The sequence below is a fragment of the Theropithecus gelada genome, chromosome X (assembly GCF_003255815.1).
Source record: "Theropithecus gelada isolate Dixy chromosome X, Tgel_1.0, whole genome shotgun sequence".
Lineage (NCBI taxonomy): Eukaryota > Metazoa > Chordata > Mammalia > Primates > Cercopithecidae > Theropithecus > Theropithecus gelada.
Window position 1 is genome coordinate 5927092 of NC_037689.1, and position 12601 is coordinate 5939692.

At 48.7% G+C, this 12601-nt stretch overlaps 1 protein-coding gene across 1 annotated transcript in view; it reads left to right on the forward strand.

Moving 5' to 3' along the window:
* Positions 1-12601, forward strand: part of HUWE1 (HECT, UBA and WWE domain containing 1, E3 ubiquitin protein ligase) — a 151394-nt gene that overhangs the window by 127825 nt on the left and 10968 nt on the right. The window contains 13 exon segments of the mRNA XM_025371610.1: positions 1021-1308; positions 3059-3322; positions 3507-3638; positions 4468-4682; positions 4759-5047; positions 5181-5283; positions 6429-6975; positions 7658-8258; positions 9092-9213; positions 9325-9481; positions 11075-11207; positions 11474-11676; positions 12268-12395. Coding sequence (XP_025227395.1) covers positions 1021-1308; positions 3059-3322; positions 3507-3638; positions 4468-4682; positions 4759-5047; positions 5181-5283; positions 6429-6975; positions 7658-8258; positions 9092-9213; positions 9325-9481; positions 11075-11207; positions 11474-11676; positions 12268-12395 — 3182 coding nt within the window.

Below are 12601 nucleotides of genomic sequence, written 5' to 3' on the forward strand. Positions count from 1 at the left end.
TTCATGCCTGTAATCCCAGCACTTTTGGGAGGCCAAGGCGGGTGGATCACCTGAGGTCAGGAGTTTGAGACCAGCCTGGCCAACACTGTGAAACCTCGCCTCTACTCAAAATACAAAAATTAGCCGGACGTGGTGACACTCGCCTGTAGTCCCAGCTACTCAGGAGGCTGAAGCAGGAGAATTGCTTGAACCCAGGAAGCGGAGGCTTCAGTGAGCTGATAACACGCCACTGCACTCCAGCCTGGGCAACAGAGCAAGACTCTGTCTCAGAAGAAAAAAAAAAAAAGGTTTTGAAAGGCTGGACGTGGTGGCTCACGCCTGTAATCCCAGCACTTTGGGAGGCCGAGGCAGGTGGATTGCTTGAGCTTAGGAGTTTGAGACCAGCCTGGGCAACATGGCAAGACCCTGTCTCTACTAAATATACAAAAAATTATTCAGGTGTGGTGGCACATGCCTATAGTCTCAGCTACTTGGGAGACTAAGGTGGGAGGATCACCTGAGCCCGGGAGGTAAAGGCTGCAGTGAGCCATGATTGTGCCACTACACTCCAGCCTGGGCAACAGTGAGACCCTGTCTCCAATAAAAAACAAAAAGAGTTTTGAAATAAATTCTCACCATTTCTTGCTCCAAACAGATGAAGTGGGAGGATCAATCGGATTTTGGTAGTTAGATTTTCTGTGTACCTACAGAGACATTTAGCCTCACCCTATATGGCCTGAAATCTTCTCCCTTCCACCTGGAGGGCACAGAAAGGATTTTATTCTTAGGATCCACAGAGTCAGAGCTCCAGTTCTTGCATTCTTGGGACAGAGATAGCACTGTGCCTTAGCCTTCATCCTTAGTATACCAGACCAGAGATGTTCCTTTGTGGGGGAACATCTTTAGGGGGGAGCATTTTCACTGTGGGGGTAATCACTGGCTGGGTGGGATACTTGTCAGGCCACATTTGCTGATTGGGGTGGCCTCCATTATCATTGGCTGATTGCCTCTTAACCACTATTGTTGTTCTTTCCGAGAAAGATGGGACGCCTATGCCTGACAGCTACCCAACAACCCCATCTTCAACTGATGCAGCTACATCTGAGTCCAAGGAGACCCTTGGCACTCTGCAGTCCTCACAACAGCAACCAACACTCCCAACCCCACCAGCTTTGGGAGAGGTTCCTCAGGAGCTGCAGTCCCCAGCTGGAGAAGGGGGCAGCTCTACACAGCTATTGATGCCTGTAGAGCCAGAGGAATTGGGTCCCACAAGGCCAAGTGGGGAAGCAGAAACAACGCAGATGGAGTTATCCCCAGCTCCCACTATAAGTGAGTAGAATTTCAACATTTGGGAAGGATGGAACAAGAGGGAAGAAAGGATGTCTTTGTAGCTTCTCTTTGCTCTCTTGCTTGAGAGAAAAAGTCGGAGCTCAACTTCTCAAATAATAAGATCTCATCTTGCACATTCACTTTCTTAAGTGAAGTTGAGGTCCTGAACTGGTTCAATGTCTAACGATATTGGTGATGATACCAACAGTTCATTGAGGCAATTACTCTTCCTGGGCTATCACCCCAGGCTTATTATTTAAAAACAACTCTCCAGCTTTGCATGGTGGCTCATAATCCCAGCACTTTGGGAGGCTGAGGCTGGGGGGATCATTTGAGCTCTCAGGAGTTTGAGACCAGCCTGGGCAACATAGTGAGACCTCATCTCTATGGCGGGGGGGGGGGGGGGGGGGGAGGGACTCCAAAATCGATGGTGTTATTTACATGAGTAAACTGAAACTCAGAAATGAAATAATTAACCCAAGTCACTCTATAAGTGGTTGAACTGGAATTAAAATCCAGATCTGTCTGACTTTAAAACTTACTCTCCTTTCACAGTTTCCAGGATGGCAAGCATGTCACCCCACAGTTAGAGCTCTCCCATTCTCCTGGCAGACACTGTTTATCTCATTACACTATTTCTCACTGGTTTGAAATGGGGCCTCAAAAGTCTTCTCAGCAGTATTTCAACAGGGTAATTTGATACCTGCTTGCCATCCCTGTTCTATACCATCTTGCTTGTGAAGTTCTCTGGAGAGACCTTAAGGTGTCAGTTTTTTCTTTCAAGGAACCTTGTTTATTTTATTTTATTTTACTTTATTTTTATTTATTTATTTATTTTTTGAGAAAGAGTCTCGCTGTGTCACCCAGGCTGGAGTGCAGTGGTGTGGTCTTGGCTCACTGCAACCTCCGCCACCCGAGTTCAAGTGATTGTCCTGCCTCAGCCTCCCAAGTAACTGGGACTACAGGTGCACGCCACCATGCCCGGTTGATTTTTGTATTTTTAGTAGAGACAAAGTTTTGCCATGTTGGCCAGGCTGATCTGGAACTCCTGACCTCAGGTGATCAACACGCCTCAGCCTCACAGAGTGCTGGTATTACAGGCATGAGCCACCATGCCCTACTGAAACCTTGTTTCTTTAGAGAACCACAGGATATACACGTGCAAGTGGTGCCTGCAGTCAATCAAAGTGAAAAAAATCCCTTACCCAGGCTGGGCACGGTGGCTAACACCTGTAATCCAAGCACTTTGGGAGGCCGAGGCAGGTGGATCATGAGGTCAGGAGTTCAAGATCAGCCTGGCCAAGATGGTGAAACCCCATCTCTACTAAAAACTTAAAAAATTAGCCGGGCGTGGTAGCAGGTGCCTGTAATCCCAGCTACTGGGGAGATGCAGAGAATTGCTTGAACCCGGGAGACGGAGGTTGCAGTGAGGCAAGATTGTGCCACTGCACTCCAGCTGGGCCACAGAACGAGACCCCATCTCCAAAAAAAAAAAATCCCTTACCTGGGTTGCCTAGGGAAGATGTTTCAACAGGCATGCCTGGAACACAGTAAATGTTCAAGAATTGATAGAAAGGGCTTGAGCTGAATCTTAAAAAACTCAAAGTGAGATTGAGAGGGAGACAGCAAGGGAAAAGTGAGAAGTCTGAGCTGAAATGCCCCTAAGGAAGCAGCCCTATCAAAGACCTTGTCTGTCATTTTGCCCCCTTTCCAGATAGAAGCCTAACTTCTCTCTATGACTTTTTCCTAGCCTCTCTTTCCCCAGAGAGAGCTGAGGATTCTGATGCACTGACGGCTGTCAGCAGTCAGCTGGAAGGCTCTCCTATGGATACAAGCAGCCTGGCTTCCTGTACCCTAGAGGAGGCTGTGGGTGATGCTTCAGCAACTGGCAGTTCTGAGCAGCCCAGAGCAGGCAGCTCCACTCCTGGGGATGCCCCACCAGCTGTGGCGGAAGTGCAAGGCAGGAGTGATGGGTCAGGGGAATCTGCCCAGCCACCTGAGGACAGGTAAGCATGTGTGGGCAAAAGAAGGGTAGGATATATCGGAGGGTCTTTCAAAGCACATTTCATACTTGTCAACTAATGGACATGCTTGTTATGCTGGGGAGATAAACTTGGTTTCTGTGAGAAAGGGGTATTGTAGGACTGTTTTATAAACAAAAAGACATAATACAACAACCTGAGCGTGATTTCCCTCAGCTCCCCCCCCTGCATCCTCTGAGAGCTCTTCCACCAGAGATTCTGCCGTGGCCATTTCTGGAGCAGATTCTCGAGGAATCCTAGAAGAGCCGTTGCCTTCAACAAGCAGTGAAGAAGAAGATCCCCTTGCAGGTGAGCTCCATGTATGCCCAGGTCATCCTGGGATTGTTTTGGCTTCTAGTGGCCCTTGGCATGGAAATGCCCACCAGCCAAACAGTTCCATTCAGGTGGAGGGCATGTATGTGGGAGGACTGACAATAAGGGGGGTGCTGGTGTGGCATAATGAAATGGGTCCAGCCTTAGGAGTCAAACTGATCTTGGCTCACTCAAATTCCCCCACTCTGCCACTTCTACCTTTTACAACCTAGGGTCATTATTTAATTTCTGTGATCATGAATGATACCGAGGGGGTGATGATATCTGCGTGGTAGGTTATTTATAAAGGGTAAGTAACAGTGCATGCAGTCTAGCAAATAACAAAAGCTATTCTGAGCCCAGGGAAAGTGGGGTGGGCCTTCTCTGTGTCCCATGTCTTGCAAGCAGTGAAGACATACACACTGGTTTCCCTCAAGCAGTGACATAGGTTTATTTTCTCCAAGTACATATTAGGCACCAATAGAGGTGTGAGAGGCTGGGCACGGTGGCTCATGCCTATAATCCTGAAAATTTGGGAAGCAGAGGTCAGAGGATCACTTGAAGCCAAGAGTTTAAGACCAGCCTGGGCAACACAGGGAGACCCCGTCTCTACGAAAATATATATGTAAATTAGCCAGGCATTTTGGTGCATGCCTGTAGTCCCAGCTACTCAAGAGGCTGAGGCAGGAAGACTTGAGCCCAGGAGCTCAACACTGCAGTGAGTCACGGGTTGCACCACTACACTCCGGCCTGGGCAACAGACCAAGACCCCATCTCAAAAATTTAATAAGGCATGAATCCCTTTACATGTTATATCTCCCCTCAGGTATCAGTCTCCCTGAAGGCGTGGACCCCTCTTTTCTGGCTGCCCTGCCTGATGACATCCGTCGGGAAGTTCTACAGAACCAGCTAGGCATTCGTCCACCAACCCGGACTGCCCCCTCCACAAATAGCTCAGCGCCTGCAGTGGTGGGGAATCCTGGTGTGACTGAAGTGAGCCCTGAGTTTCTGGCTGCCCTGCCTCCAGCTATTCAGGAGGAAGTATGTGAGCGGGAAGGTGGTGGGGCCAGGCTGCCTGGCAGGAGAAATGCCCTCATTGACTTCTTCTGCTCCATAGGTACTGGCACAGCAGAGAGCTGAGCAGCAGCGACGAGAACTGGCACAGAATGCCAGCTCAGACACCCCTATGGACCCTGTGACCTTCATCCAGACTCTGCCCTCAGACCTGCGCCGTAGTGTCCTAGAGGATATGGAGGACAGCGTGTTAGCTGTGATGCCACCTGACATTGCAGCTGAGGCTCAAGCCCTGAGACGAGAGCAGGAAGCCCGGCAGCGACAGCTCATGCATGAGCGTCTGTTTGGGCACAGTAGCACCTCTGCACTCTCTGCTATTCTCCGAAGCCCGGGTACAGAGGGAGGCAAGTGGGAGGGCTCTCAAAAGCTTTAGCTAGATGAGGCTGTATTTTCTTACCTTTGTATTACCTGTATCCAATTTACACCCTCTCCACAATCTCAGTTTTCTTTTTCTTTTCCTTCCAGCTTTCACCAGTCGCCTAAGTGGCAACCGTGGGGTCCAATATACTCGCCTTGCTGTGCAGAGAGGTGGCACCTTCCAGATGGGGGGTGGCAGCAGCCATAACAGGTACCTTTGTCTATTTTTACCTTACTATATCACCACTCAAGTCTACTAGCCCAACTCCCTTAGCTTTATAGGTGGAGAAGCTAAAATCCTGACAGGCAGGCAGGATGGTCTCTCTAAGCCATTTCCTTGAATAAGTGAGAGAGCCAGATCCTTGGACTCCCCATTCAGAAAACTACATCTTTTGGTTAGTCTTGCTACTGAAGACCACAATCGCAAAAGCAGGCTGGCAGCAGGTGCTAACTATGGTTTTAACGAGAAGGAACACCACTTGTCTCCCATGCAAGTAGTAAAACAACTAACACCTGCCTTGAGTTTATAACACCTAGGCTAGGGAAGTATAGAGGAGTGAGTTAGCCATGCTAAAACAGAGTGGGCCTGACATGGCAAAATGTGAAAAGAGTGATTGCTTCCTATAAGGCCACAAACTCCTGGTGGTCTAGAGAAGGCAGAAACTAGCATTGTCTCCTAGACTTAGGTACAGTCAGATTTTACCAGTCTATGGATGACACCTCTGCTGTCTTCTCAGTCGCCGTGTGATGTAGGGCAAGTCACTTAACCTGTTTGAGCCTCTTGTTTATCATCTCAAAAATGGGTGGTTCTCGGCCAGGTGTCGTGGCTCACGCCTATAATCCCAGCACTTTGGGAGGCTGAGGCAGGTGGATCACTTGAGTCCAGATGTTCAAGACCAGCCTAGGCAACATGGCAAACCTGATCTCTACTAAAAATACAATAAGTAGTCGGGTGTGGTGGCGCACACTAGTAATCCCAGCTACTCGGGAGGCTGAGGCACGAGAATCACTTGAACCCCGGCGGGTGGAGGTTGCAGTGAGCCGATACCGCGCCACTGCACTCCAGCCTGGGTGACAGAGTGAGACTCCATCTCATCATAAAGCTGGTGGGGGTGGGCGTTGATTCTCTAAGCTGTACAGCAGCCCTGAAAGGATGATGTACAGTCATTGTAAAGTGCATGGTACATAGTAGACACCCAAGAGGGCAGCTGTTACTATGAAGAGCCCTTGGACTGGACACCCTCCTTTCTCAAGCTTCCTTGGAGATACCCAGCTCATTCCCCTCTCCCATTCTTATGCCTAATCCCAGAGCTCTAGCCACTGAAGTGTTACCCAAAAACCATGTTCTGTTTCCAGGCCTTCTGGCAGTAATGTAGATACTCTCCTCCGCCTCCGAGGACGGCTCCTTCTGGACCACGAAGCCCTTTCTTGTCTCCTGGTCCTACTTTTTGTGGATGAGCCAAAGCTCAATACTAGCCGTCTACACCGAGTACTGAGAAATCTCTGCTACCATGCCCAGACCCGCCACTGGGTCATCCGCAGTCTGCTCTCCATCTTGCAGCGCAGCAGTGAGAGTGAGCTATGCATTGAAACACCCAAACTCACTACAAGTGAGGAAAAGGGCAAAAAGTCGAGCAAGAGCTGTGGGTCAAGTAGCCATGAGAACCGTCCCCTGGACCTGCTACACAAGATGGAGTCGAAGAGCTCCAACCAGCTTTCCTGGCTCTCAGTATCCATGGATGCAGCCCTAGGCTGCAGGACTAATATATTTCAGATCCAGCGTTCAGGGGGGCGTAAACATACAGAGAAGCATGCAAGTGGTGGCTCCACCGTCCACATCCACCCCCAAGCTGCTCCTGTTGTCTGCAGACACGTTTTGGACACACTCATTCAACTGGCCAAGGTGAGGGTTTCGAACCCAACTCCTGGGGATGGAAGAAGGGTGGCAGCAAGAGCCTGGGTGAAAGTTGAACACTAAGCAGGCTAGCGTGTCTTTTTGCTCTTATTTTAAGTGTTGAGCCCTGTATTGTTTCTGGGGGATTGTCCTATATATTCCTGGGGTTTTTTCATTCTTTTCCATTTTTATGTATTGTCTTAATCATCAAAACAACTGGGCTATATGATTCCTGTTTTACAGATGAAGAACCTGGGATTCAGAACATTTTATTCATTTTGTCATATGATTAGAAAGTGATGGAGCTGGACCTAGAATTTAGTGTTCTTTCGATAATAAGCATTGCTGCCATCTATCAAAGGCCTGCCTTATGCCAGGCACTGTGCAATACATCATGTCGTTTAATCTCCAACAACTTTGCAAGGAAGTGTAGTTAGCCTCTCCATTTTATAAGTGCAGAGACTAAAACTCAGGAAAAGTTTGCTCGTGAGTCTGTATTGCTACAAAGCCCTCATTCATTTCTCTAGGCTGCTTTACTATCTGTTGGATAAAACTCTTATATGACATATCCCCCAATATTTACCAAAATTGTCCGAAGGAGAGTCTGGGAACCAGTTGTCTTTTCCCTATCAGGAAGGCTCATCCTCTGTGAAGACGTCCTAGACCAAGCCTGTCCTCCTTTTCCCGGCAGGTATTTCCCAGCCACTTCACACAGCAGCGGACCAAAGAAACAAACTGTGAGAGTGATCGGGAAAGGGGCAGTAAGGCCTGTAGCCCATGCTCCTCACAGTCCTCCAGCAGTGGCATTTGCACAGACTTCTGGGACTTATTGGTAAAACTGGACAACATGAATGTCAGCCGGAAAGGCAAGAACTCCGTGAAGTCAGTGCCAGTGAGCGCTGGCAGTGAGGGGGAAACCTCTCCATACAGCCTTGAGGCCTCTCCACTGGGGCAGCTCATGAACATGTTGTCACACCCAGTCATCCGCCGGAGCTCTCTCTTAACTGAGAAACTCCTCAGACTCCTTTCTCTCATCTCAATTGCTCTCCCAGAAAACAAGGTGTCAGAAGCACAGGCTAATTCTGGCAGCGGTGCTTCCTCCACCACTACTGCCACCTCAACCACATCTACCACCACCACCACTGCCGCCTCCACCACGCCCACACCCCCTACTGCACCCACCCCTGTCACTTCTGCTCCAGCCCTGGTTGCTGCCACGGCTATTTCCACCATTGCCGTAGCTGCTTCGACCACAGTGACTACCCCCACGACTGCTACCACTACTGTTTCAAGTAAGTGTGGATGTAGACTGGGAGCTGTAGGGTATATACTGTTGCACCCACTTCACCCCCTTTTCCATCCAGATGGTTCTCCCTCAGTGATAGCAATCAGCTTGGTTTGTGTTTGTGAGAGCAGAATGTGTCCATTCTCAACCTCATCTGTCCCAGTTCTCTCACTCTCCCTTCCTCCATCCCTGTCTCTCTTTCTCTCTTGCTCTCTCCCCTGCCTCTCATACACACACACACCTTTGAAGGTCAGCAGGCATTCACTGAATGTGGCTTCCCTAGGCTAGGCACCAAAAGGAGGAAAGAAAGTTCCATCCTCAGGGAATTCCCAGCCTTTCCAGTCTTGTTGAGGGAGCCAGTTCTCATGGGAAATAGTTAAAGGGCAGGCAGGATACAGTGTGATTCAGAGTAACCAGATCATCCCTGGAAATAAATGGAAATCTGTCCCTGCTACAAATTAGTAAGAATTATCTGAAGAGAAGTAGGTTTTAAAGAATAGAGGGGGCCATAATGGTGGGTGAATAGTTGGAAGAAATGCCTGGGGTTCTTGATCAGCTGAGAAGTTACAGTCATAGGAGTCCTCTTTGAGTTTATGGTGAGACCTGATTGCACCACTGCATTCTAGCTTGGGCAACAGAGCGAGACCCTGTCTCTAATAAAAAATAAAAAGCCTTTAGCATCCCAAGTCATTTAGATTTGCCTTTGGTGGGTGGGTTTTCCTTTTCAGTACTTTCCCATTTTGAAGCCCTGGGCAATTCAGTGATTCCTTGGTTTTGTCACTTAGTCCCTGGCTTGTGAGTTTCACAGAGGCTTAAAGTGTTCTGTCTGTTTTCTCAAAGTTTCTGCCACTACTAAGGGCAGCAAATCTCCAGCGAAGGTGGGTGATGGGGGCAGCAGCAGTACGGACTTTAAGATGGTGTCCTCTGGCCTCACTGAAAACCAGCTACAGCTCTCTGTAGAGGTGAGTCCAAGCTCTTCTGACCTGCTAAGACTTGGGGAGAAAGGATAAACAGGGTAGATAATGATTTTGTTCTCAGGCTGGAGCTTACTCCTCCTGTCTTCTTTTTCTCAGGTGTTGACATCCCACTCTTGTTCTGAGGAAGGCTTAGAGGATGCAGCCAACGTACTACTGCAGCTCTCCCGGGGGGACTCTGGGACCCGGGACACTGTTCTCAAGCTGCTACTGAATGGAGCCCGCCATCTGGGTTATACCCTTTGTAAACAAATAGGTAATAGCAGGAGTAAAGCATTCTTCTCTCTTTCTGAAAGTTTCAATTTAGCTGCCTCCTCTTTCTGGAATCCTTTCCTGAATCCCCAAGCTGAATCAGATACCTCCATGTCCCTATAACACAGCCTCCATGCTCCCTCTGTCTGTCATAACACAGATTACCCTGGGTTATCATCTGTTTTCCTCTGCTCAGTTATTTGAAAGCAAGGCTGGGTTTGTCTCCTCATCCCCGCTGCCCAGCACACATTGGTGCTTAATAAAGGGAAAAAAGAACACGTGGGAACAGCAGTGCCTGTCTTCTCCATGCTGGGCACTCGTAATAACCCTGTGATAAGACTGCTGAGGCAGCTTCACCCCTTCAAAGTATGTGCCTACACTGCATTCAGCCTCAGGAATTACAGAGTCAGAATAGTACTCTCTGCTCTTGTGTAATTTTGAAGATACAAAAATTCTAAGAACAGTTACAAATTACCTAGTTTCTATCATCTTCCTCCCTGTTTTACTGAGAAGAAAGCCAAAACCCAGGGTGATAAAGTGATTGGACCAAGGAGTACAGCCAGGTTTTCTTTCTTTTTTTTTTTTTTTTTTTTTGAGACGGAGTCTCGCTGTGTCTCCCAGGCTGGAGTGCAGTGGCGTGATCTCAGCTCACTGCAAGCTCCGCCTCCCGGGTTCACGCCATTCTCCCGCCTCAGCCTCCCAAGTAGCTGGGACTACAGGCGCCCGCCACCACACCCGGCTAGTTTTTTGTATTTTTAGTAGAGACGGGGTTTCACCATGTTAGCCAGGATAGTCTCGATCTCCTGACCTCGTGATCCACCCGCCTCGGCCTCCCAAAGTGCTGGGATTACAGGCTTGAGCCACCGCGCCCGGCCCCAGGTTTTCTTTCAACATAGAGTCTCTCTACCCTGTCCCACCCTCATCCCAATCATGAGTGTCCCTAGATCTTGGCTACATACTTAGTTCTGTCTCTCCTTCACTCCCATGTCCCTAAGTCTGGGGTGATAGGAGAGTTGGTTGGCCTGTATAACTCAGGGTGTTCTTTGCTGCATGAAAATTAACAACATTCTTCCAGAAAGAATTTAGCCTCTGACCTTTCTCTCTTGGCTGCCACCATCTATTCCACACCTATGGGCCAGGCACTGTCTAGGCAGTCTACCATATATTTATCTCTTAATTCTTATAGCAACCTTGTGAGGTTAGGCAGTAATATTCCCAATATTAATATTGGTAAGCAAATTGGGCAAGGGGTCAAGAAATTTGCCTGAAACCACCACAGAACCTCAGTAATTTTGAGAGATATATGGGATTTCAATCAGGATCTGTCTAGCTGCAGAGGAGATACTGTTTCTCTTCTACATGAAACTCATTTCATACAGATTCAGCAGATACCTGTGGCCATAGGTAAATTGATAGTCCCAGGTGACGATCCATGGACACACATAAAAAGCTGAACAGAGCACGATTCCAACTCACTCTAGGTTCTTTGCAGCTGAGCAACGAAGAGTGGCCTAAGCAGGTGTCTTAGAGAGATTTGGCTTTTAGCCACTTTACCAGGGGAGTCTCTGAACACTTGCTGACTCCTCTGCCTGCTCAGGTACCCTGCTGGCCGAGCTGCGGGAATACAACCTCGAGCAGCAGCGGCGAGCCCAATGTGAAACCCTCTCTCCTGATGGCCTGCCCGAGGAGCAGCCACAGACCACCAAGCTGAAGGGCAAAATGCAGAGCAGGTGGGTGGTAGCCACCCTTTGACTGGGGGCTTGAATCTGGGATATTCTGGAAGATGGCTCTTGCTGGTTTCCTGGTCTTTTTTATTTCTCTGGGTGATTTTCGTATCTTTCCTATACACACTTGACCCATTTTTTTCTACTTTCTACTTGGAAGATTTCCTTCTGAGTTTCCTTACCCCTCTGGTTGACACCAGGAAGCCTTGCTTGCTTTGGGTGTTTATACTTTGATGCTGTCAATATACGCAAGCCACCTCTACACTATCCAGGTTTGACATGGCTGAGAATGTGGTAATTGTGGCATCTCAGAAGCGACCTTTGGGTGGCCGGGAGCTCCAGCTGCCTTCTATGTCCATGTTGACATCCAAGACATCTACCCAGAAGTTCTTCTTGAGGGTACTACAGGTCATCATCCAGCTCCGGGACGACACGCGCCGGGCTAACAAGAAAGCCAAGCAGACAGGCAGGCTAGGTATGGAACTAGAGTGTCCAGTTGAGGGGAAGGGTTGGTGGCGGTAAAGCCAGAGTCCTTGGAGGTGCAGGACTTAACGGCCTGTCTCCTTCCTGTTTGACCTTTCCAAAAGGAAAATGATTATCCTTTTTTCAGAATGTTGATGGCTGCATTCTACATCTCATTCAAGCTATCTGCGTAGGAAATTCATTAGGGGGAGCGGGAATTAAGGGGGAGTGGAAATCTGGCAGGGAAGTTGGGGGCCAACCTTTTGCTGAACAAGACTTAACTCACTAGGTGCATCTCCTTTCTGCTTCCTTGGTCATTTCTAACTAAGCCGTGGCTTGACAAATCATTTTCCCTGCCTCTTTCCTCCTGTCCCACAGAACCCTCTCGCACAAAACCATCCGTCTGTCTAGCATCATGCCCCCTGCCCTTATCTGTAATGGTAAATCTTAGCGCCTGATGATGAGTGCTCTGAAGCTTCCTGAGCTAAAGCTCAAAAGACCTCAGCAAGATGCCCTGTGGCAGCCCAGGAGATAGGAGAGAGAATATTGGGCTTTCCCTCTTCCTATATTTTATATCTTGCCTTCCTCTTTCTCTTTCTCCCAGGTTCCTCCGGTTTAGGCTCAGCTAGCAGCATCCAGGCAGCTGTTCGGCAGCTGGAGGCTGAGGCTGATGCCATTATACAAATGGTACGTGAGGGTCAAAGGGCGCGGAGACAGCAACAAGCAGCAACGGTTAGCATGATGCCTGTGGCCCCTCATTCATTTGTCTCTCCACTCATCCCCCCACCATGTCATCAGTGGGGTTTCATTGCCTTTACCTTGTATGCTTTTGCATTAAGTTTGCTATATGAATGCTTCTGGACAAAAGGGTTACTTTCTGTTGGTGTTTTCCTATTTGTTGATTGGTTTGTTGGTTTGATTTGATTTAAAGCTTGGCC